The sequence below is a fragment of the Myxine glutinosa genome, chromosome 6 (genome assembly GCF_964187855.1).
Source record: "Myxine glutinosa chromosome 6, kmMyxGlut1.1, whole genome shotgun sequence".
In the NCBI taxonomy this organism is placed as follows: Eukaryota; Metazoa; Chordata; class Myxini; order Myxiniformes; family Myxinidae; genus Myxine; species Myxine glutinosa.
Window position 1 is genome coordinate 149,467,088 of NC_136266.1, and position 25,008 is coordinate 149,492,095.

Genomic DNA, 25,008 nt, shown 5'->3' on the forward strand with positions numbered 1-25,008 from the left:
GAGAGACCCCGGGTAGTGTAAAGGGTGTTAAAGTCATTTAGAGGATAGTTAGGATGAAGGATCTCCTCGCACCATCTGCATCCACTCACCTGAGGTGACAGGTACTCCACACCATGCCATGTTTTGATTATTTTTTATGATGCAAATGTTTGGATTGTGAGACGCATCATGACGTGGGTGTGACATTGTGCGTAATTCCATCTCTCCCTCCTTATGAGGATTGATGATGAATTGGTGATGGCAAATTTTGAAGTAAAGGGATTGTGGAGACGAATTTGGTATAGGGGAAATATGGGGAAGACGTGACAGTAGTGACGAATTTGTAAATGAGTAGATTTTTGTACATATGGGGTAAGGGTAGGGTAGGTGACAGGGGGGTGACGTACGGTAGGGACGAGCTTTCTCACTTCGCCCTCCGTACGCATTTCGCCTTGCATTGCCTTATTGACGTGTACCCTTGTGACCTTACCCCTCGCTCAATTGTCTTTCTTTTGTCTCCCACATGACCTGTGCGCCATTGGGTGCCGATGGGGGCGTGCGTGAGGTGGCCATTGTGCGCCCGAGATTCCCAGAACCAGCATGCATTGCGTTGATGTACCACTGTATGGACCGCTGTTCTGCGGCCAAGTACCACTTGATGGACCCCAGGTTCTGGGGCAGGGCACCTCTGTTGGAGACCGGCCATAGTGGCCAGGGAATCTTGCTTGCGGACCTCGGTAAGGTGGCACCTATGCCAAACAGGTGGACCACCCTTAGTTGGCCCCTGAGGCCCTAAATAAAAATGGACACAAGTTGTGCTTTTTATTATTTCCAACTAGGCCGCATGAAGCCAGAAGACGTCGGGAAGAACATCGGCCCAGCAGAGAAAGAGAAGACCACCACCAGTTGTTTTGTTGTGTTTATTATGAACCATGGTGACTGCGCACCGAGTGGTGTTTTTGGTGCTTTTTGGTGCTTTGTGGTGCTTTTGGTGCTTTTGGGTGCTTTGGTGGTATTGGTACTGGTGCATCGATGCAATGCGTGCTGTCTCCTCCCTCCCAACAGGAATTTCTTTCTCTTGTTCCCTAAAAAAAAAAAAAAAAAACAGGTCCTGGGTTGCGTTGTAAATAAGAAATCACGTCATTGTAAATAATGCTCCCCACCGTAAATGTATAGTTTGAGAATAATTCCGTAATTCGGTTAGCTGTGGGCTTGAGTCTGTTAGACAGGATGCAATGCAATAGGGGGACATACTTATTTGTGTTTTAAGATTGTCACACTCAGGGTCAGGTTAATTGTAGAGGGAATTACACCTACGTGTCACACTAAGTTAAAGTTTAATAGGCCCGAGTACGGGCCTGAAGAAAGGAGGGTGCAGTGTAACGATTTTGAGAAGTGTGTAACGAATTTGAGAAGTGTAACGGTTTTTGAGAAGTGTAACAATTTTGGAGGAAGTGTAACGAATGTGAAAACGTTACAACGTGAACGTTACAAAAGGTACGGTAACACCCTGTTAATGTAAATAATGGTCGCAGTCGGCGTCCTAGTTAATTCCATGAAACTTACACGCAGGTCACGATATATCTTTTAAATAGTGTATTTCCTTATTCCATGTAGGCTAAATATGTGTTTCCCACTAGATCGACTTTGCATTGTATCAAACAAAATAAGCGTAGGCCCTTCCAATTTCCCCAAAACCTCCCTTCCAATTGCCTTCCGCATTTTGGGCGGTTTTCTTCAAACCACCATTGGCCACGAGGTAGGTTTGGGGAAGAAAGGCGTGTCTCCACCTCGTCATAAGAGGGAAGGAGTGAACCAGCCCTAACAGCCAATCAACACCGTGGTGAGCGACCCGGTAGGCGTGCCCTCGGAGCCGGCGGCTTGATTTCACCCGAGGTGATAAAAGCGACTGTAAGGGACTGCTTTATGAGATGACTTGAGAGAGGCCTTGAGAGATGACCCTGGGAGATGAGCAAAGAGGCTGCACCAAAAGGAGCGGTGAGATGCGAAACGCTCCAAGCCAAAGAGGAGAGGTACTCGGCAAGGAAACCAGCTTTGGAGAGACGCGCTGAAAGGAGGGAGACGGCTCCACCCCAAGAAGAGGAGCAGGTGTGCCGAACCAGCGCGTGACGTCTACCGCAGCGGATACACGACGGAGGGTTTCCCGCCAAAACCGCGAGGAATTGAGAGCTGCTGCCTCCGACCTTGCCTCCCTCTCAAGCAATCCATCTCAAGCCCTACCTGCCTGCAATATCCCCTGTGTAAGTGTGAACGTCCTGTCCTACTCGTTGTCTTGGGGCTAAGTAAAAAATGAATAGTGTAAGTTAACGATTCGCTGTGTTACTGCTTCTTCCATCCATTGCTTGTGTGTGTATAATAAATCTGTTCTTCCTCCGTATTCTTCTTCTTCTTTTTCATTCTCTTTCGGTCGCTTTAGAGATTTCCCGATTGAATATCTGTGGGGCGATCTGGTCAACGTCGGGTGGAATCGGGTTTTAATCGGGGAGTAACTGTTCGGACGCGGTTAAATACACCACCGCTCGGTCAATATAACATCTAAAGCCGCGTCTGTAACAATATATTCCGTACTGTGTAGTTCTGTGTGTGTATGGTTCTGTGTGTGTATATATATTCCGTATAACGACCCAAATATATATATTTACCAATTAGTGGGGGGGCCAATGTTTTCCCGTTGAATTCAAATGTTAATTTGTGGACACTGGTTGGGTTGTCTTTAGGGATGATAGAAGTTGTAGAAAAAATATGTCTCCATTTTTTTCAAGTTCTTTATAGCGGCCATTTTGGATTATCAAAATGGCGTTTGTTGAAAACCGAAATTGTCATTATCTTGGCTTCTAAATGACCTAGAGTGTTAATTTTGGTGTCCAAATGTACATATTTGCGGATACTTAATCCAATAAACACACATTTATACACCTACATATGATCAAAAGGGTTCTTATGGCAGCCATCTTGGATTTTCACGCACTTATGCCAACACATATATATATTTTTTTCCATCATTTTCACTTCTAAATCACATAAAGGCTGGACTTTAGTGTTCAAATGTACACTTATAATGTCTTTGTGCAATATTTTTAGTTGGCAGTGTTCATTGTTACATTGAAGGATCTCCATCCTCCTCATCATCAGTGTTATCGATTCCCATGGGGCGCTCCTGACCCGTGTTACCACACACCTCTTCATCTGCCCCACACATACACATCTCAGAACAGTTGAGATGCTGAGACCTGCATGAGCAGTGAGACATGCATTGGGTCTTCTTGCAGTTACATTTGATTAGATGTGTGATGGCAGCTGGGGCTGGAGGGTCCTTGGTTGTGATGGGCACCAGCTGATCTCCTTCTGCTCTCCATCCATGTTCTGTTGGTTGTGGAAGCTGGGGGTCCGGTACATCAGCCTGATGCCACACCATGGCCTGGAAATGTGCACGAGCAATGGCTTCATGTAAAGCTCCCCGTGTTGGTGGCATCTTCTGTGCCTCTAGCTGTTTCTTGGTAAACAGTCTCCACCTCAGCTTGCCCACATCCACAACTGTAGTACGAGGCTCATACAGCTGGCATACAAATGCCTCAATGTCACTTTCTGTGTCAGCTCTCAGCTCCTCAGAGGCCCCAAGGTCATGAAACGCAGATACCACCTCAACAGAGCACCTATTGAGGGCTTGCCAACATGTGAGCTTTCCCTTGCCGGCAAACCGACCAGTCTGGTCTGCTCCCGTGAATGCATGGAATCCTGGTAGGGCTGCAGCCTTCCTGACACCAAGTTCATGTACTATTGGTTCCAGTGAGATTTGCCTCTTCTTGTTCCCCACACCCGTGATGAAGTATGTGTCTTTGCATAGTTCATGGTACCGGTGGAGTGCTAGGATGAATACATCAGTATCAGGTGACTGAATGTACAGCTGTGTTGCACCTCTTCGGACGGCATCTAGACTGTGAAGAAAGATCCTCGTATCAGCCTCCTCCTGGGAGCTACGGAGATGCTGTACATCCATGCAGTTGGAGAAGACATCCTGCCTTGAAGTGACGATGAAGACCTTGGTAGTCCCCTCAAAGTGACACAGAGCTTTCTTTGCCAGATAGACAGTTAGCTCATCTTTGGTGTTGGTGTGCGACAGGAACTGTTTTGCTGTCAGTTTCCCAATCGGGGTGCTGTCTTGAACGTGGTAAGCAGTGGGCGGCTTGCCACCTTGGCGCCTCTCCCGTGTGGCCTCTTTCAGTGAATTTGGCAGATCATATCGGTCAAACACGAGGTGGACTTCATCATACCCGTTGGTCTTGCAGTCCAGTGTTGCATTGAAATGGCCAGCCCACTGGGCACATGTTTTGACCCATTGTGGCTTACCCATTGCTTGCACTAATGCCATGCCGTCTATGACAGTCACCTTCTTGGGAGGGGGTGGAGTATGTTCAGGATTGTCGTCGTCTGGCTGCTGACCAGTGCCAGTTGACTTCTTGGGTAGATCTTCTAGGATGCCCATGAGCTTGCTTTTGTCTGTGCATGGTAGTAGTGTCCCAGCCATTGCAAAGAGGGTTCGTGGAAGCGCGGTGAATTCATATTGACCTATGGCATCCTTCAAGTTGATCTCTGGTCGTGAGCGGGCCACGATCAGCATGCGCGCAAACAGTGACCTGTCGTCTTTCAGCTCTACAACCTTGTCTGCCAGTTTGTGCTTCACAGCTTTCCTGGCACTCTTCCACATCTTCAGTTTGACCTTTCCCATTCTGGCCCAAAGGTTGATTTCATTTGTGTTGATGCGCTCTGCAACAAACGTGTTATACGCTTTCTGACCAATCTCATCTTGGTTGCAGACATCCTTCTGTACTTCAGCTGGCATCACCACCTTGGTGATGATAGTTGTCAGGTCTTCACCCTCATGCGTCATGGGATTCATGGACTCTCTGATCACATTCTTCAGTCGACGAATGCTGTCTTCCTGCCGAGCCCAGACTGTGGTTGATAGGTCGTGGTGCTCCTTGCGTGTAGCTGATTGTGAGCCAGCCATCTGACGGGCTTCTTCAGCAAGCCTACTCAGCTCTGGTGCTGTCAGAAAGAACCTTTCGCGGGCACTGGCATTCTGGGTAATGCCCACAATACCCCCTGTCACCTTCATGATCCTGTTGATGTGCTCCAGTGCATGGTTCACACCTACAGCACAGAAGGGGATTTCATTCTTATGGACACTGAAGTTCCCATCCATGAACTCTTGGTAGATCCCTGGATCTGTCATCTTCAGGGCCTTCATCTCTGCAAGGTACCGGGGAGTCAGCCTGGCATATTTCTGTTTGTCATGTGCAAAGAAGTATATGCACATCTCATCCAGTGAAGACAGGTGAAGCTCAAATTGTCCATCACGGGTGGCACGGATGAATGTGTATATCAGCATTATCATCCGCATGTAGCGTCGCACAAACTTGAACAGTGGACTCTTGGCTTCTTTCCTCTCATCAAACTTTGCCATGGCCTCCAGGACTTCGTTTGACTCGAGGACAGCTAGCATGTTGTTCTGCGCGCTTGTCATCTCCTCTCGGTTGTGTAGATGACAGCTCTGGGCAACCTGTTGTGCTGACTGGGTACATGGGCCCCTCAGATGGGGATGCTCTTGGAAGAATTCGTCCACATAGAGGTCGAAGAGGGCTTGGACAGTGGTGATGTGGGCCTCCAAAGCCCTCTTCATGTGCTTGGCTTCCAGTATTTGTCTGGTCGTTGTTGGGCCATAGATATCAGCCTCAGACCAAGCCTCGTCAAGACCACTGTCCTCTATGGCATTCCCAGCAGCCCTCAGTGCAGCCATCACAGTGTGCATCTCCCCTAGTCGCAGTACCCACTTGCCTTTGCAGTCATCTCTGGTCATCTCCAGCTGTTTGGCTCGCTCATACAGGGCCATGTCTAAGGTGATCACTGTCTTCCTATCGGGACCCATGACCATGCAGTTGATTTGCTGTGTCTGTTTCAAGACTGTTATCAGTGTTTGCCATTCATGGGCTGGTGCTGCTACCAATGGCAGGGCGTTGACCTCTGTCAGAGGCTTCGAAGAGGAGAGCAGTGAGTTGTAGGCTGTCCAAGTTGGGATATCGTGATGCTTGATCCTACTGCCAGGTGGTTGTTTTGGATCGTGGACGAGTGACCCAACAGGGTCAGCATGCTGGGGTTCTGCAGCTTGCAGCTGGTCATCTGGTGGGATGATGTCGTCTTGTACGTCCTCAGCTTCAGCTGTTCGCATGATTGTGCGTGAAAGTAGCCACACTGTGTCCGTCGCAGAGTACGGCTTGGTGACATCTGGGTTTGACCGTGTCTTGAAGCTATACGTGGTACCTGTGGCAGATTGTTTGTTTGGTGCTTGGCAAGGAACAAAGTCTGGAGCAGTCAGAACCTTGAGTGAGCGGTGTCTGGCCTTTCGGTCATGTAGTGTCAGTGTTCTATGTTCATCTGTGGAGGGTGCATGTTCCCGTCGTTGGTAGAGTGCCCAGGCTGTAGCATGGAGTGTCCGCTTCCCATCAGGTGTGTCTTCATTGAAGTCACTGTTGTCCACTGCAAAGAAGACAAACGTCCCTATGCGCATGGTTCTTGGAAAGTATACACCCTGTTCTGTCGTAGACTCTATGACTGAGTTGGCCAGCTGTGTCTCCAACCGCAAGATCCGACTATAATCAACAGACAGACCGAACCCATGCAGGAAATCCAGAAGCTTCTTGTTTCTGGTGGACTGATGGACTACAATGGCAACGGCAAGCTGCTGTGGCCATTCTAAGCGATGGCGGAATGGTGCATCTGGCTCTTTGGGCTTGTACGTGACTTGGCGTTTTGACTTGTAGCCGTACATGATGTTCTGACTGATGGTTATAACATCTCGATGAATAGTGGCTGAGCGCATAGTCTCTGGCTCAATGCTCGTGGCTGGTCCTTCCAGTAGCCAGCGGAGGAAAGCATAGAGTACTTTGGGTACATGCTTTTCAGCATCATCAGTGTTCATTTCTCCTTCAAATTGCCATGGGTGCTTGTTCTGACAAGCAATGGCACTGCGGAGAACAGAGGCACTCTCAAACAGTTGTTCGATGTTTTTTTCATTTGTCTTCGTCATTGCATCTTCGACAGCTGCATCACGCACGGCAGTGGAGAATACACAGTCTGACTCGTTTCGACGTTTTGGTTTCATGAAGTGAACGTCATCAATGTGAGAGTTGATTTTCTCCTTCATGCCTTGGGTAGTAGGTGATGGGACATTGTGCACACCATTATTGTCAAGAATCCTGGAGTAAACCGACTTCAGGTCAGACATGTTGAGAATTTCACCAGCTTGGAGTAGAGAGCGAACAAGGCTGACAAACTCAATGTCTGCGGCTATTTTGATAACATTAGTTTCTTGCAGTATGTGTTCTTTGTCATCACTTGATGTCCCACTCTTGGGAGCACGTTGGACATTCTGCACCCAGCATGGGAGATGATACTTGACGTCGATCGCATGAGCATCATGTGCACTGATGGCAGCACTCAGCTGAACTTTCCACTTGTGGTTGCTGCCTTCTTCAACAGCTTTCTTCAGCTGTTTACCTGCGTTGAACGTGCATACAACATGTACACTTTCCTTAGTGACCTCTTGACAGAAGAAACAAAGGTCTCTGTTGAATGGAGTTGATGATGAACGTGTGAAGCGAAGAGTCTCGTCTTGCGTAGAACCTGAGGTACTTGCAGCGGCAGGTGCAGAAGAAGGACGTCCACACCTCTTATGAAGATGCTGGGTGTCGCCATGTTCGCAGGCTTTCTGGTGGCGAACTCTAGCACGCTCCAGGTGAGCAGTGTTGCATGTAGATCCATAACATGCCCGGTGCCACTTTGCTTTATTGTTCCTCAAGTCAGTGGCAGTGAAACAGCTTAATCGTTCGCTGATCTGTTTGAAGTCGGCATCACCATATCGTGCCCTCTCCTGGATGAACTGGAGAAACTTTGCATATGAGCCCAGTGCTGGCTCAGTCACTAGTGCACCTTGGGGATCCTGGCACTGAATGCAAAGTGTGAAATCAGTTTCTTTCTTGGTTTTCTTGCTTTTTGGCTCCATCATAGCTCAGGGTCACGAATCTGGAACATACAAATAACAAATAACAATTAAGATAGATGTGCATTAAGTTAGATTTTGGACACTGGTTCGGCTGTGCCATAAAAACCTATTTTTATCCCTTGTAGGTTATTAAAGAAGGTTTCATTCAATTCTCTATCCCCAAAAATGTACAACTGGACACCAGAATCGAAACTCTAGGTCATTTAGAAGCCAAGATAATGGAATTTTACGTTTTCGACATCCGCCATTTTGAAAATCCAAAATGGCCGCCATAAAGAACTTGAAACAATTGGAGACATATTTTTTCTAGAACTTATATCATCCCTAAAGACAGCCCAACCAGTGTCCAAAAATTAACAAGCAATTTCACCGGGCATTTCAATCTGCTACATTGGCCCCCCCACTAAATTGGCGAAAGGAGAACTTGCGAATATGGAGGGTTAACTGTATTAAACTGCATATCAAAGGTAAAATAGAATTGGGTAATGAAGTCACTGTTAGAAAATGGTGTGCTTATCTGTTTTGGTTCCCAAATAATATTTCTTTGCACTTGCTGTACGTTTTCCCACTTTTTTGAATAGTTTGGCATTGGGTATTCAGAAATGGATTGGATTCATGGATTCTTTACTTTTCTGGAGATATGGGAGTTAATATGGTAATTTCACAAAGGGTGTTTACAAGTCTCTCAAACATGATTGGTGAATCATTGATCATGGACACCTTTGGTACATTGTCAGACTTAGTTGAAAACTTCACACAAACCCATTCCTAGCTATTTAGTGTTCATTGTCCAAGCCCTAACTGTTTGCATTGTTTTGCATGTTGCCATTGCGTGCATTTAGAATTGTCACGAGATGGAGAAAATGGATCTCGAGGAATGTATACAGGTAAGTTGAGATTTGGAAACATGTTATTTTGGTACCGAAAAGTTTTATTCCCCTCCTCTTCCCCCACCTCTCCCTTCCCCACCCCCTTTGCTCTTTCCCCTCCCCATCCCTTTCCTCCTACCTTCCCCTCTCCTTTCCCTCCCCCTCCCTCTCCATCCGCACCCTGGGCATTGCCAGGTACTCTCGCTAGTAATATATAAATATGACGTCTATAGTACAATTCTATCCAAATATATAGAAGTGAATGTAATTTTTCTCATCCGGGACCTCAACTGCTGCTCAATGCCACACTGTTGGTCTATGTCCCTCCCAACTTCATCTAGCTCTTCCAAAATCCTCAATTTTGTATGAGAAAAATAGGTGTTGAATTGTATATTTTGCATAATTAGATAGTTGAGGGAGTACCATAGATATTGGCATTATAATTAATTTAATACTAATGTTAACTCTAGTTTAAGGTCAATGTTGACTGTAAGTTAAAGTAAATATGATTTCCATATTGTGTTTTGTTGCCAGCATGAATTTGAGTAAATATTGTGTTGGCCAAAGCAAACTCATTTGTTTTCACGTTAAACACAATTTTCACAATTTTCAGGGTCGTGTGCAATCATTTCCATGAGGTGAAGGCCTTGATATAATGTGTGCAGCAGTTTTGTTCATTTTCTTTTTCTCTCATTTCTTACAGATCACAGATTCCACACTTTTGCAGCTCTCTCTTCACTGCCCTCGGCTCCAAGTGCTGGTCAGGGAAATGTAGATGTGTTAGTATTAACAATCATCTGTATATAAGGGTACTTTCAGGTCGACCTGTGGTTTTAATACGAAACTTTTGAAATGATGTAATCTACCCGAGATTGCTCAGCGCACATGCGCAAACCCCCCCGCCCCCCTCCCAGTAATGAGGTCCATTGGGCCGGCCTGAACGTATGTCATATGTTGCAAACAACAATTGTAGCATGAAACAGCTCGCAAAACTTTTAAAGAAGCCGAAAATACATGGAAACATACCTGTGAGAAACGGTTGTGCCTTTGCACAACTAAATATTTGCAGGACTTTCTGATCAACTAGTCAAAACAGTTATGTTGCAGTTCATATTGCAAAAACTCCCAACGATGCGGGCCCATGAAAGGCCCGAAGATCGAACCGTGCGAAGCGCGTTCTACCCAAACCTTCGCGCTTATGAACATTGATGGGAAGGTAGTATCTGGGGCTTCTCGATGCACAGCATGTTTGAAATGATGATATTTACTATTAATCATGTTTGGAGGAGGAATGGGGGGGGGAGGGGTAGGGGCGATTGGGTGGGTGTGTGTATATATATATAAACTGAACATCAAAAGAAACTTATCAGTTTCATTTTTTGAAATGTGCAGCTTTACAAACATGTTTCTTCAATTGTAATGGCTGATTATGTAACGGGAACTTCACTTCAATCACCTGGTTGATCAACAATGGCATGCTTGAGTGGTTCTGTAAAGGGATCTTTCCCTTTAAATAATGACCCTCATAATGAAATCCTTCAGTTCTCGTGGCTAGACATTCATTTACTGCTGTCTATAGTCACTCTTGAGGCTTCTGACAGGGAAAACAACAAGAACATTAAGATGCCATGACTGACATCTGAACAACATTTAAGGGCAATTGGGATGCTTGAGGCTGGTGTAAGCCAGTGAACAATTGCCCAACGTCTTGGTTGCTCACAGCCTGCAATTTCCAGCCTGGCCAGGCATTATGCTGAAACTGGAAATGTGAATGATGGTCCACAAAGAGGAAGTCCACGGGTAACCACCCCAAACCAAGACCGCTGGATTGTGCTGCAGCATCTTCGTGATCGTTCCCGTCCTGCGACGCAAATAGCTGCAGTGACAAAAGGTCGCCACAACAACCGCATCAGCGTCTCTACTGTGCGTAGGCACTTGAGAAGTTGGGGCGTGGTGGCAAGACGTCCTTGCAGAGGCCCAGTGTTGAACACAGTGCATCGGTAGAACAGACTAAGTTAGTGTTTGCAGCATCGCTGCTGGACACAGCAACAGTGGAGTGGTCTTTTCAGTGGAGTCCAGATTTTGCCGCCATGCTGCTGATGGGCGTCAACGGGTATGGCGCAGAGGTGGGGAAAGGTATGCATCATGCTGTATTCGCCATATCAATCGTCGGGGAGGACCCAGTGTGATGGTATGGGCCGGCACTTCCACCCGTTTCAGGACACCTCTGGTCGTCATCGAAGGCAATCTCACTAGTCAGCGTTATGTCAATGAAGTTTTGAGACCTCATCTGCTGACATTTCTCCAGGCTCATCCTGACATCGCAGTTTTCCAGCAGGACAACGCTCAACACCCCATGCTGCTCGCCTGACCACCAACTTCCTACAGGAGAAGGGTGTTGAAATGATGCCTTGGATGCCTTATTCCCCTGACCTCAATCCCATTGAGCATTTATGGGATGAGCTTGGTTGACGTATTGCATCGAGGAGATCAATGGCTGTCAATCGGCAAATGCTCATTCAAGGCTTGCAGGAGGAGTGGGACAGACTTCCCCAGGACCGCATCAGACGCCTGGTACAGAGCATGCATCAGAGGTGTACAGCCTGTATCACAGCTCAGGGAGGACACACACGATATTGAGGACTGCTGTCATTCTGTCCTTGACTGTTAGGAGTGTTGTGTCCATTCCTGTGTCATTTTGTTTTGACTGTATTCAGGTGCGTGCCTTTGTGTTGTAGTGCTGTGACTTTTGTTGCACCACCCCTTGTGATGTTCATGCTTTTTGTTTTTTGTGATTGAGGCAACCTCTTGTTTATTGACATGTGTTTAGTAAAGATAGCTGAACTTTACCTCTGTATTCAAATAGTTTTCATTTTTGTGTGGAGGATTTCAATAAGTGTCCTTCTAAAGATTTAATAAGTTTCTTTTGATGTTGAGTATATTTATATACACATACACACAGTGGCCTGCAAAAAAATTCACATTATGTAGAAACAATTTTTCCAAATGAACTTTTTTTTATTCATAACTGAAGAGATCAAACTAAACACTATTGTAGTTGAAGGAGGTTACATGTCAGAAATACCTGCGAAAACATGAACAAATCGAAATTCAGTGGATACAAAAGTATTCTGCTGCTTTGGTCAGTACTAGGTGGAAGCACCTTTTGCAGCGATAACTGCTATGAGTCTTTTTGGGTAGGCCTCTATGAGCTTAGCACAGTGCGATGGTGAAATCTTTCCCCATTATTCATGTGAAAATTGCTCTAGTTCGGCCAAGTTTGATGGGGATCCTCAATGGACTGCAATCTTCAAGCCTCGCCATAAATGTTCAATTGGGTTCAAGTCAGGACTTTGACTGGGCCACTGAAGAACATTTATTTTCTTCTTCTTCAACCACCCCAGTGTGGCTTTCGCTTTGTGCTTCGGATCATTGTCCTGCTGAAATGTGAATCTCCCACCCAGTTTCAGATTCATGGCTGACCATAGCAGGTTTTCATCAAGATTTCTCCTGTACTTTGTCCGTTCTATCCTGGAAAGCTTGCCAGTCCCTGCTGATGAAAAGCAGCCCCATAGCATGATGCTGCCGCCACCATGCTTGGCATGGAGACAGTGTTGACCGGGTATTCCGGACTTTTAAACAGTGCTGATGTGAAGTATTCTCATTCAAATTGCCTTTTCCTCCACTGTGACTTAGTTTGGAGACTTCCTGATACTTAATTTCATATCAGGTGTGAATGAAATGATGGTTTCCAACTAATTTGATGGCAAAACCTCTTTAACCATGTGACCTTATGCAATTCCTTTTTGCTAATCACAACTGCTGTTTGTTTCACTCCAGGCAGTATTTCTAATACTCGAGTGTAAATTACTGTCTTCCACCAGGAGCGGTAATCTTTCACCATAATTCGACATAACATTAAATAGTACTGTCGTGTGATTACTCTTGGTGAATACCTTAGGGTAGCACGGAAGGCCAAACAAGCTTTACTCCGAGGCACTCGGTTCAAAATGTGGCGGGGTTGATACACGCAAGGGGGGGGGGGGGGGGGAGGGGAGGAGGAGGAGGAGGATGCTGAAGATCACATTGGCAGTCCTCAAACCTGCAAAAAAGAACTCAACCGAAAACGGATTTGAACATTGGATAAAATAAAGGTGTGTGGTTATTTAGTGCACTTGGCTCTGATCACTGGTGGGGTCTCGTCAGGGGTCGTCAAAAATCGCCCGGTGCATCGGTGGGAACCGCTCGCTCGTTGGCGGAAACCGCCCGTTCGTTGGCGGGAACCCAGGCCTCGCTGTGTCTCGCATTGCAGCGAGCCAGCAGCGCTCATCCACCCGTCGCTCCTGCTTGGCAAGCCGCGGCTCTCCCTCCTCACGACCACCAGCCCGATGCCGGTACACGGCTGCTCGCAATTAAGCCTCTCTGTGCACTATCGCTTTTGGAACGAGAGGCGCAAGATGGAATACTCGCTCCAAATTCCCAGACGTCAGACGAACAGGGGAGCGAGGAGAAGATGCCGGCACACAACCGTTACTGCCAGAACCAAAACTGAGAAGAGGGAGGAGAGGAGCAACCACGACCGTTCTCTATGGCATCCAGAACGAGAAGGGTGCAAGAGAGAATTACGACCGTGCGCTGTCGTCTCCAGCATGAGAAGAACAAAATGTCCACCAGCGCGTTTCTTTATCGTCCAGCCTCTGACGTTTTCTCTGCGGCTTCGCCAATCAGTGAGTTGCTCCTTACCAGTCCTCCTGTCAATCAAAACCCTGACAAATCACGACTCCTCGGGGCGTGGTCTCAGCCTGCCCGAACTGCGCGCCTCCAAAGTCGGGGTTGTCAGCGGCAGCGCTCAATGTCCTGGCTTCCGGTCAGTTTATTTAATGAGTGCCATTAAATGCGCGATTCTAGCTCTACGTGTGGTGTATTGTCAAAAGGAAGAAAGGAATAAATTGCAGAGGTATCGACATACAAGGGATAATTTACCCATAATCCCTGTGCTTGTTAATACCCCACTCCACGGAATGGAGACGAAGATGCACCTTAATCTGAACACATGGTCTACCGGATGCCTACTTATTACATGGTAGTTCTTCCTCATGACAATCGGAGCATGCTAATTTATGCAAATCTACCTGGACTAAAGTAATCACTGCCTACCCCCTGAAACGTAACAGTAGCAAATATCCTCGTGACCTTTCAATATCCTGTCATGAACCATAATTGTGACCCTCCTAAACTCCTCTTTACCACCTTATCATCATCATAGATGGCTCCAAACCCCTATACATGTGGAATCTGGATTCCACCCGCATAGAGAGGACAATTGTCAATATCGTGTATTGAGGGAAGATTTTGTGCCAGATCGGACGGGTGGTGGTTGAGGGCAAGAAGGGGGTTCTCTCTATTTGGTACAGTGGTCTTTTACATCTGTTACAGTTTGATGTGTTTCCTCACCATGTGTGCTCCAACAAAATTAAATGGAGAAATTAACTGTTTTAGTGCTGTTGTCTACGACCGTGGCCTCACGGCAGCATGCTGTTGGCCACAATCATAGCCTCGCGTGAATGTTCTATTGGCTTTAGAACTTCATAAACTGGAGATTTGCATGTATCACTCATTAATGAGCTGAATGATATAGGGCTAAAGGTCAATTGGGGGATTGAAAGGGGAGGGGTAGTGCACTCAGGAAGTCACAAAAACATCATCGTGTGAGGGGGGAGTATCAAGCATATAAAGTTGGCAGGGGTCAGTGAGCGTACAAATGTTCAGGGTTGATTATGAGAGAGACCATCTAGTGATCAGCAGCACTGTTGAAGGACTTGAGAGAAGAGCACAAGACGACAAAACAGGCAGCAGGCAGTTGGTTCCACAGGTGAGAGGAAAGGGAGAAGAAGAAATGAAGATGAGCGTGATGCTTGGACTTTGGGTAGGTATTGATATAGGAATGGGGGTGTGCAGAGTTCCATGATCTTCAAACAGTAAATGGTAAATAATGAATTATGTATGAAATGTTAAGCAAGTTAATCATTCGGTTGAGTGATGTTAACATTTAAATTATTCATCAGTTTGTGTCCTTCCCGGCAGGTAACCGTTGAACGAGTGGGGATGTCTTAGAAGCTGTGGATTTAAATGTATTTGTTGGCATCACCGTTTAGGATTTTGCTTCCAATCCGATGGAACGAGAAAGCTTGTGTTGGGTTTTATTTATTTATTTATTTTCTTGTACCCACAGAGCTTGTCTCATTGTGAGCTTATCACCGACGAGGGAATCCAGCATCTGGGACATGGCGCGTGTGCACATGACCGTTTGCACGTTCTTGAACTGGACAATTGCCCGTTAGTCACGGACAGCTCGCTGGAACATCTTCAGGCCTGCACTTCATTACAGCGTGTTGAGCTGTACGATTGCCAACAGATAACCCGTGCTGGCATCAAGAGGCTGCGGGTGTGTTTGGGTAACGAGGCAACTCTTGGCATATCCAAGGGGGAGGTTTGGTGATTGCACGATATATAGATACTCAGGGCTTTCCCTCGTTGTCCATTGTACGAGGGTCATGTAAAAAGCAATGGAAACGAAGCGATTGATGTGGATTCGATGTTTTATTGGAATGCAGATATATCTTTTTTACAATCCCTCAGATAATTTTCCATCATGTTGAATTGGAGTGTTTTCACACATCTCTAGGCCGCAGAATTTGATCCGCACTGTTGCTCAAGTTTGGATCCGCACTCACCGTTTGGCCACTTAAGCCTTAAGCCTGCGGTGCAGTTGTTATCATGGGCTGTTGTTCTGTCACCTTTGGATATTGCAACCCATCTTGCAACTCCACTATATGGCCTTGATGACATCCTTGCATCACCACTGCAAAGCCTCGTGTTGGCTAAACGGATCAAGGTGTGGCCCCTGCCGCGCCGGTGAAATAACACCAGGTGGGTTGACTCAGCCTGTCATCCTTCCGACGTCAGAAAAATGAGTGCCAGCTTCCTGGGAACAGGGGAACTGTATCAGTGGCAGAGATGTGCATTCGGAAAGATGATGCAACCAGCAGCCACAGGTTGCATACGGAACACCAAATGACCACTGCATGCTGCTGCACTCCATCATAAGACTGTCAGTTACAGGTGTGTCAAGAAATAGTTCCCCAAAATAAAGTACCGGTGCATATTGATTTAAAGTTGGAATTCTACAATTAAAAGGAAATTTAATTCAAATAAATTTTTCATAGTTTACCTCTTGAAGAATCACAAATCTGTTGCCATTACTTTTTACATGACCCTCAAATAAACCGAAATAAGATAATTACAAATGGTTGATTTGAATTGAAGGAAGTGACTTTTAAACAGATATCGATACTCGTGAATGAATGAATGATCGTTTTTTAAAGGCCATTTTCCCCCACTAAAGCGGGGATTAGCCTTGTGGGCCCCATGACAATCATGGTTCCCTGTTTGAGGCAACGTTTTTATGGCCGGATGCCCTTCCTGATGCCAACCCTTAGTCACCTCTGACGATGCGCAGGGATACGGTGTACCTATTCTAAATCGAGGTACACACTGGGATCATTCATCCCAGCAAGCTGGTACTCAATTTGCCGACCTCAGAAGGATGACAGCCTGAGTCAACCCCCCTGGCGTTAATTCAGCGATCGACCGGGATTCGAACCCAGGATCCTAGGATCCCAAGCCGGCACCCTAACCGCTAAGCCAACCACCAGGCATATTTCCCAGGGGGGAAAGGGTTGGACGGGGGAAAACGAGGACGGAACAGACGGACACATCACCACACAGGTATTGTAGGTGAAGGATGAGAGCAGGGTCTCCGGAAGTGTATTGGGTATAAATACCGGACAATCGAATGCATCGGAGATGTGCAGCAAGATGGAGATTCCTGACTTCTTGTTTCAGACGGAAGGTCTCTTTCCATCGTTGACCTGGATGAAGCAATCTGTCCAAAGAGTAATTACCTAGGCGAAATCTAACTGGATCATCAGATCAAAGAGTCTGCTGCAATTATTGATTCCATTGGCTTACTTTTGATGGGAAGAAGGCTAATGAGTCAGTTTTGACAACATTCTTAGGAATCAAGGTAACGTTGGCCATTTTGCTTGATGTAGGCAGGTGTCCCTTAGAAAATGACCTGGAAAAGAGCAGACAAACTCGTATGTCAATCGTGTGCCGTCAGGACCAGTAATGGTGGAGGAAGTGGAGAGGAGCTTTGAATTCCTGCACCTTGGAAGGAGGGAAGTTCACATCCTGGAGTTTTATTGAGTGGGAGCATTGGATGCATACAAGAAAAGAGGGATTTGGGACCTCAAGTCCGAAGACCGATGGGCGATGAAGTCGTGAAGTGGGTGGGTGGTTGTGGACACGAGCTGATGACCGGATGAAAAGTGATCACGTAGTACAAAGCGCAGTGTTATCGGCAGGCGGTGTATCCGACTGGCACAAAGACGCATGTACAAAGACACGTGGGACTTGTATATACACTCATGGACACACGGACATTTCCTAATGATGTTGCAAACAGGTGAACACAATTTGTCCGATTGGCAGGTCTTGGCTTACGGACGAGCAGAAGGATGTCCCTCGATTTGGATAATTCGAATAAACGTGTGATGTTTTAACAGGAAATGGATGTTTTTTAAAAATAGGAAATGAATAGTAATTTATATAGTTTTAATTTTTGCCAAATGCAGTTTGATAATTTTGATGGAACATGACTAATCGGATGTTCATCGGTCAAGTTGTACTTGAACACAAAACTTTTTCATTCTAATTTATACTAATCTTTCTTACTTTTCACCCCCTCGCCTTTCTTCTTTTTTTATTTTTTTTATTTACTACTTCATTTCTAGGCCCACCTGCCAGATATAAAGATTCACGCATACTTTGCTCCTAACACCCCTCCACAAGCCAACCCTCAACCGCGTCCACGCATCTGCCGCTGCTGCCTCATCCTCTAACCATAATCGGAAGGATCGCGAGGACGTCTAAGGGAAGGCCAGGTGCTCCTGGCACCTCCTGCCGTTGTGATGCTGCGAGCAATACCAAATCGAGTTTCTTGGCAGAACCCAAACCATCTTGTGGACGTTGGATATCGTCGGCAGAGGCAGTGTTTTGGGATTTGGTTGACGGTGGATCGCGACACTCATTTTGATGCCCTCACTTTTCGGAGTATGAAGTTTGGACTTTATGATGAAAGTTTCTGCATCCTCTGGTCCCCCTGCATCATCTTGGTTGCAGTTCACAAGCCATGGCGTTCGCTGTTTATTTTTTGCTCGTTTAGGGCCTCGTCGGTTCTGATGCAAACACGAGTGTAGTCGTTGCCTCGCCAATGACACAGACGACTACGTACGAGTCATCCAGAAGCACTCGGAGTGGAATCTATTTGGCACTGGCAATTTGTTGTGAGGATTTTGTTGATGCGATGGAGGTTAACAGGAAAGTAGGCTCGGCCCTTCGTTTGACCGTTTCCTCTTTTTCGCTCTTTAACCCCGTACCTCGTTTCTTTTTGTGCGTCTCTCTGTGCTTCTGTCATGATGATGCTACAGAAACCGGAGATGACTACATTGTTTATTTACAATCAAAAACGGATGGAATAGAGGAAGTAAAGGCAGGTGAAGAAAAGATGCCACGAGCACATTTACCTTATCGTGGAGGCCTGTCGAGTCCCAATGGCCTATACGAGGGAACTGCTTTTGTGGACGGGTTGTAAACCTTTGGCCATGCGGTGTACCTTTTTCTTGAGAGTGAAATGTTCTACAGATCTAGATGTCTTTTGTTCAGTTTGCAGTGTTGAAAAAGTAAGTACCTTGTACACAGTATATTTAAGGGATTTTGGGGGAAACCCAAGTTAGTATTCTGTTGTTTCGTGAATAATATGATTGTTCTTTTACTGTACCTGGTTATCTATTGTTGGTGGAGGTTTGTTCCATTGAGACTTTTTGCACTATAGGCCCTTTTCCTCGTTTATCAAATTGCTCTGGTTGTTAGTCGACATCACCACGATACCAACGGTGAGAGCTTCGCAGGCACACGATTGGACGTCGCGACTCCGCAGCGTAAGTGTTGATCTTCAGAACAGTGGTACACTATTTGGTTTGTGTAACGTTTCTGGATTTACAAAGTATACTACGCTTTGGACGACTCGTGTTTTCAGTCATTGTAACTTTGATTTTGTTTGGAAGAAGGGGGGCGGTTAGGGGGGGCATTGCTGCTGCTGTGAAATTGGGGATTGACTGTTGCACTTGTTTGTAACATGGCTCTGCTCTGCCATATGTGCTTGATGCTTTTGTTCCGCTGCGTTTTCACTGGCAACTTGCACCATGATATGGAGATTGCCCCGATGCGAAGCACGCACGTCTGCACAGCCTCGAGGATGTCCTTCGTCGTCAAAACTACATCTGAAAGTGGACGAAGGATGTAAAACGTAACCGAGTTGTGCTCTTTTTACGATTACGTGAGTAACCTGATGCAGTCCTGGTTTTTAGTCTGTTTGTGCTTCTGTGCGACAGATAAATGTTAAAGAAGGACCGTTGTGTCTCGGTATGTTGGTTCGTGACGCTCCATTGAACGTTCTCCATCCTCTGAAAGAGGAGGTTACACAGGGAAACGATTCACACCGTTTCCCTCTTAATCCTGAAAAGCCAGTGATGTGGTGCAGTTCATGAACGGGGACAAAGCAACGTTATGTCAGGTTTTTTTTTTTTTTTTTAAATCAGGCCTTTACGTTGTATCTGGCTGATCAAATTGGCTCTCAATCTCATGATGGAAATGTCTGAGATATTCCACATCTTCAGCCAGAGCGTCCCTTTCAGCACGGAACTGCTCGGTAAATGCACGTCCTCAACAAACCGGTGGTGGGCTCTTGGAAGTCCTAGCACGACTTGCAAGTGGAAACGCAACATGGCATTTTGTTTTCCCTGCTCCTCAACCCACATGTTTATCTATATATATATATATGCATATATATATATATATATATATATATATATATATATATTAAAAAGTTGATATTTTCCCCAGATCCCTTCTCTATATTGGAATCGGGATATTTTTCCCAGATCCCATCTGTATATTGGAATCGGGATCGAGAAAACAGGACGAGCCTGACGACGCGGCACTTCGTCGCTTTAAGGCTGTGCATGTCGCGGGTGCTTCTATCGCCCCAGATGTATGCCATTCGGAATTTACAGAATACCTATTTGCTGCGATGGCCTTTGTAAGGCCATTGTGTACCGTCTTGACTTTCACATTCCTTTACTTTGATTTCCGTGTGTCTGCATCTGTGCATACGGTTTTGTGTGCGTGTTCAAGTGGCTTTGCACATGGGTGTCGGTGCTCGAGGTGGACGCGAAGCGGCTGCCAGCCGAGGGCAGGCGTTGCACAAACCACCTGGCTGAGTGCACAACTTGCCATGGATCTGCTTCGCTCGAGAGCCGAAGGTGTAAGCATGCCTCCATCGTTCGCCTGCCCTCGCCCCAATTGCTCTTTCCAAACATTATTTACATTGCTCCCGGTGGTGCCTCTTGTGTGGCATAAGCTGCTTGCCTGTACATGCGCCCTAAAAGAGACGCACGTCGCCCAATCACTTGGTGGCAAGTGTGACATTCGCCCGGCACATGTTGCTGGTCATAGTTGACTCCATCTCCTCACCTGGCCTGCTGTACTTATGTGAATATGTTTTAACTTGCGCTGCTGTAAGTATAGGTGGCTGTATGTATGTAAGCAGATTACAGAAATAAAATAAAGTGCTGTAAATTCTTAATGTGGGCTCTTGTGAGCATTGGCCTTTCTTTGCATACTTTGCCCTTTTTCATTTTCGCCCATTTTAATGTTCTTTGGATAGCCAAAGTTTAACTCGCCAGTGTTGGAGATTGACACAGGAAAGTATGGGGATGCCTCTTCGTGGTGGTTGTACCCTCCAACACAAGTCTGGGAACAAATCTTCCCCATTCTTCCCTGATGCCCGGATTCATCATGGCAGCGCGGTCACGGTCAGAGTGCCTAGAGGTCCCTATAGACCGGCCCTTTCGCTCTTGTCTCTGTCTCTTTTCTCTCTCTCTCTCTCTCTCTCTCTCTCTCTCTCTCTCTCTCTCTCTCTCTCTCTCTCTCTCTCTCTCTCTAACTCTGTCGTGGCCCTGACCTCTAACTTTGTGGTCCGAGGTGGGGGGTACACCATCTTGGATGTGGGCCGTCTCTGGCTCTCTCCGTGCCGCGGGCTTGTTCGAGAGAACTGTCCAGGGCCATACAACAACAACAAGAACAAGAACAGCAAACAAGGTGAATCTGTGCCACTAAATTGAATGTCATTGTATCTCAATGACCAAACCGTGAAGTCCAAAGCATTTGGGGTTGATATAAGGGTTGCCCTGGGGATATGCTAACCGGTATGTTTGCCGAAGTAAGGCAGCTGGCACTTTCCTATCTAAAATGAAGAAACGCAGCTCTCCCAACACGAATGGAAACACGCTCTTTGCTTCCCGTTGGACCATGTGATCCTTGATTGTGCAGGGAGCTTGTACTCGGCCTATCACCTCTCTGTGCTCCTATCAAGATTGTAGCTAGTAATGGAAGTAGCGCTTCAGGATCCTTCCCTGGTACATGTGACATACTGAACCACACCTTGGCCGACTGCACCGTCCGCTTGGATTCGGAAGAGGGTCAGAGAGCGGTATTCAGGATTGCAAAGCAGATAGCGAAAGAGAGGTGTGATGTGATGGGGGTGAGTTGCTTGAAGGATGAAGTGGGACAAATCGTTGTGGACCCAGATGGAATTAAAGGAAGATGGAAAAGATATATGGAAATGCTGTTGAATACAGAGAATGAATGGGATGGCAACATAGAGAGTAACCCAGTTTTAGGACCGGCAGAGAAGATAACTGAGAAGGAAGTTGAGGAAGCGATAAAAGCAATGAAGAGTAGAAAAGCGGGAGGGCCGACAGGAGTTATGGGAGATATGTTGAAGGCAGCAGGAAGTTGGGGTGTGAAGACAATGACAGAGATCTGTAATCTGGTGGTGAAAGAAGGCCGCATTCCAGTGGATTGGGAACTGAGTACCCTCGTCCCTCTATACAAGGGGAAAGGTGACCCTCTGGAGTGTGGCTCGTACCGAGCGATAAAGTTATTGGAGCATGGAATGAAGGTATTGGAAAGGGTGTTGGAGAGGAGGATAAGGAAGAAGGTGAAGATCGACGAAATTCAGTTTGGATTTATGCCAGGAAGAGGAACGACAGACGCGCTCTTTATTGTGAGGCAGTTGCAGGAGAAGTACATGGAGAAGAGGAAGAAGTTGTTTCTTGGGTTTGTTGATCTGGAGAAAGCATTCGATAGGGTTCCACGCGAAGTATTGACATGGGCATTGAGGAAGTTAGGAGTGGAGGAATGGTTGATCAGAGTAGTGATGGCGATGTACAAAAGAGCGCGCACAGCTGAAAGGACGAAGGACAGGAACAGTGGTGAGTTTGAGGTGAAGGTGGGAGTGCATCAGGGGTCGGTACTAAGTCCACTACTATTTGTAGCTGTGATGGAGGTGCAGGCTCAGAACGTAAAGGAGGGTTTACCGTGGGAGTTGTTGTATGCAGATGATCTGGTGTTGATTGCGGAAAGTATGGATGGACTGAAGGAAAAGATGAACAAGTGGAAGGAATGTATGGAGACAAAAGGTCTGAAGGTGAATATAGGAAAGACGAAGGTGATGGCAAGTGGTAAAGCATGTGGTGAGGTGGAAAGAACTGGGAAGTGGCCCTGTGCTGTGTAGGAAGGGTGTCGGAGTGAACTCCATTCAATGTACAATGTGCGCTGAGTGGGTTCATCAAAAATGTAGTGGTCTGAGAGGGTCATTAACCAGTGTGGCAGCTACATTCAAATGTAAGGTGTGCACAGAATGCACAGAGCTGCAGATGGAGGAAATGTTGAGTTGGATCTTGGAGACGGCGTGAAGCTGGAAGGTGTGAAAACATTTTGCTACCTCGGAGACATGCTGAATGGAGAAGGTGGATCAGACACGGCAACGGTTGCTCGAGTGAGATGTGCATGGAAGAAGTTTCGGGAACTGAGTGGCTTGCTGATGAGGAGGGGAGTGTCGTTGAAGCTGAAGGGAAAGGTGTATGCTGCATGTGTGAGAAGTGTTATGATTTATGGGAGCGAGACATGGGTCATGAATGTAGAGCAGCAACGGAGGCTGGAAAGGGTGGAAATGCGAATGGTTCGGTGGATGTGCGGAGTATCGTTGAGAGAGAGGAAGACAAATGATGAATTGCGAAAGATGATGGGAAAAGAGCCTGTGATGGATGCTGTGAAGAGGAACAGGTTGAGATGGTTTGGTCATGTGTTGAGAAAGGATGAAAGTGACTGGTTGAGAAGAGTGATGGAAATGAATGTAGAAGGAAGTAGAGGACGGGGAAGACCGAGAAAGACTTGGCTAAAGATGGTGGAAGAAGAAATGCGGGCAAGGGGGTTAACAAGGAGAGATGCAGCAAATAGGGCAATATGGAGAAGATTGTCATGGGGACCGCAAGTCTAACCCCCGGTCTAGCAGGGAAAATGGCCTTAAAATGCATGTTGTTGTTGTTGTTGTTGATCGAAACGCCTCCAAAATGCTGAATAAAGCTTCAGGATTGTGCAAGAGACCTGCAAAACTTGGAACTGTTAAGTGGTTGACATTTCTTACATTGGTCAATAATAAACCGGAACATGGTGGATTACATCGGCAGGGTCGAACCATTTGTTGACGGTCAGGAGGCCTGGCAAGCATAGTCTGGGGGCTTGCGGGAGGATTTCAAGTGAATGGCATTGATGACAACAGCTGCCAAATGCAATAGGCAGCAACACATCGGCTTCGGCAAAACATCGGCCGGGTTCATGCTCCACAGTCTTTTGGGGGATTTCGGTGAACATTGTCCAGGATATTTTGCTCAAAGCCCAGCATAATTGCAGAGGCATTTAGATTCCACAAGTGTGATCCAGGTTATGGAGAATTGATGGAATTTTTACCAGCGAATTAAAGAAGTAATCAAAGCACCAACATCGGTGACAATCAAAATTAATGAAAACTACCATGAATCTAGTTTCCGAGGCAGGAGGAAATTCTGCACTGATCCCCTAACTCCTGGTATGTCATAACTGTAACAGAAATGCAATTTCCAAGAAGTGCCAACGGTCATGTAGAAATGACAGGGCAGCAGCTTGGGAAGGGAATTGGCACACACGTGTACCTCATGATCAAATCCTGATGGCATGTGTAACAGATAATCACCTTGTCCATGTAGTACTTGTCCATTATGATCCAAACAGGCCCTGATCAATTATCCGTGATGTTTTACTCTATAAGGAGGATAGTAGGGAAAGATTGAGAACGTTTGTGTACCAGTCATTGATGTCATCGGAGGAAAAAATACTCGGATTCATAACGGGTTGGATCTTATTTGGAGAGTAAGGAAATATCACTTCTGCATAGAGCAGGAGGTTTACTGGAGTTACACATCAACCCCTGTCATCCATCATCCATCCTCACAAGGTATAATTGTGATGACAGCTATCCGTTTTCATTTTATTTAAAATATTCTTCATTTACTTTCAAAACACCAGAGAGTTCATTGAACACCTTATGGAAGGTGTTCCCCATGCATATTTCCTGAATTCCCCAATACTCTGCCCTCAGGGCATGAATGCAGAATCTCACACCGTTACTCTGCCATCAGGGTGTGAATGCAGAATCTCACACCGATACTCTGCCATCAGGGTGTGAATGCAAAATCTCACACCGATACTCTGCCCTCAGGGCGTGAATGCCGAATCTCACACCGTTACTCTGCCATCAGGGTGTGAATGCAAAATCTCACACCGATACGTTGCCCTCAGGGTGTGAATGCCGAATCTCACACCGTTACTCTGCCATGCTTATCTGAATGGAGAATCTCACACCGATACTCTGCCCTCAGGGCATGAATGCCGAATCTCACAACGTTACTCTGCCATGCTTCTCTGAATGGAGAATCTCACACCGATACTCTGCCCTCAGGGCGTAAATGCAAAATCTCACACCGTTACTCTGCCATGCTTGTCTGAATGGAGAATCTC

General features: G+C 46.4%; 2 protein-coding genes across 4 annotated transcripts in view; both read left to right on the forward strand.

Moving 5' to 3' along the window:
- The window catches only part of LOC137428873 (F-box/LRR-repeat protein 2), a 120,077-nt gene extending 102,040 nt beyond the window's left edge, over positions 1-18,037 (forward strand). For all 3 annotated transcript variants that reach the window (XM_068118714.2, XM_068118718.2, XM_068118717.2), the window contains 4 exons: positions 8,902-8,946; positions 9,632-9,688; positions 15,161-15,373; positions 17,784-18,037. In XM_068118714.2, the coding sequence (XP_067974815.2) occupies positions 8,902-8,946; positions 9,632-9,688; positions 15,161-15,373; positions 17,784-17,891 (423 nt within the window). In that variant the 3' untranslated portion in view covers positions 17,892-18,037. The remainder of the gene's footprint in view (positions 1-8,901; positions 8,947-9,631; positions 9,689-15,160; positions 15,374-17,783) is intronic.
- A 1,888-nt stretch (positions 18,038-19,925) lies between these two features.
- On the forward strand, positions 19,926-20,695 carry LOC144892677 (uncharacterized). Its single transcript, XM_078780749.1, has 2 exons — positions 19,926-20,101; positions 20,245-20,695. Exons 1-2 carry the CDS (start codon positions 20,073-20,075, stop codon positions 20,567-20,569), a joined length of 354 nt encoding a protein of 117 aa, XP_078636875.1. The 5' UTR covers positions 19,926-20,072; the 3' UTR covers positions 20,570-20,695.
- Positions 20,696-25,008: the final 4,313 nt, after the last annotated feature.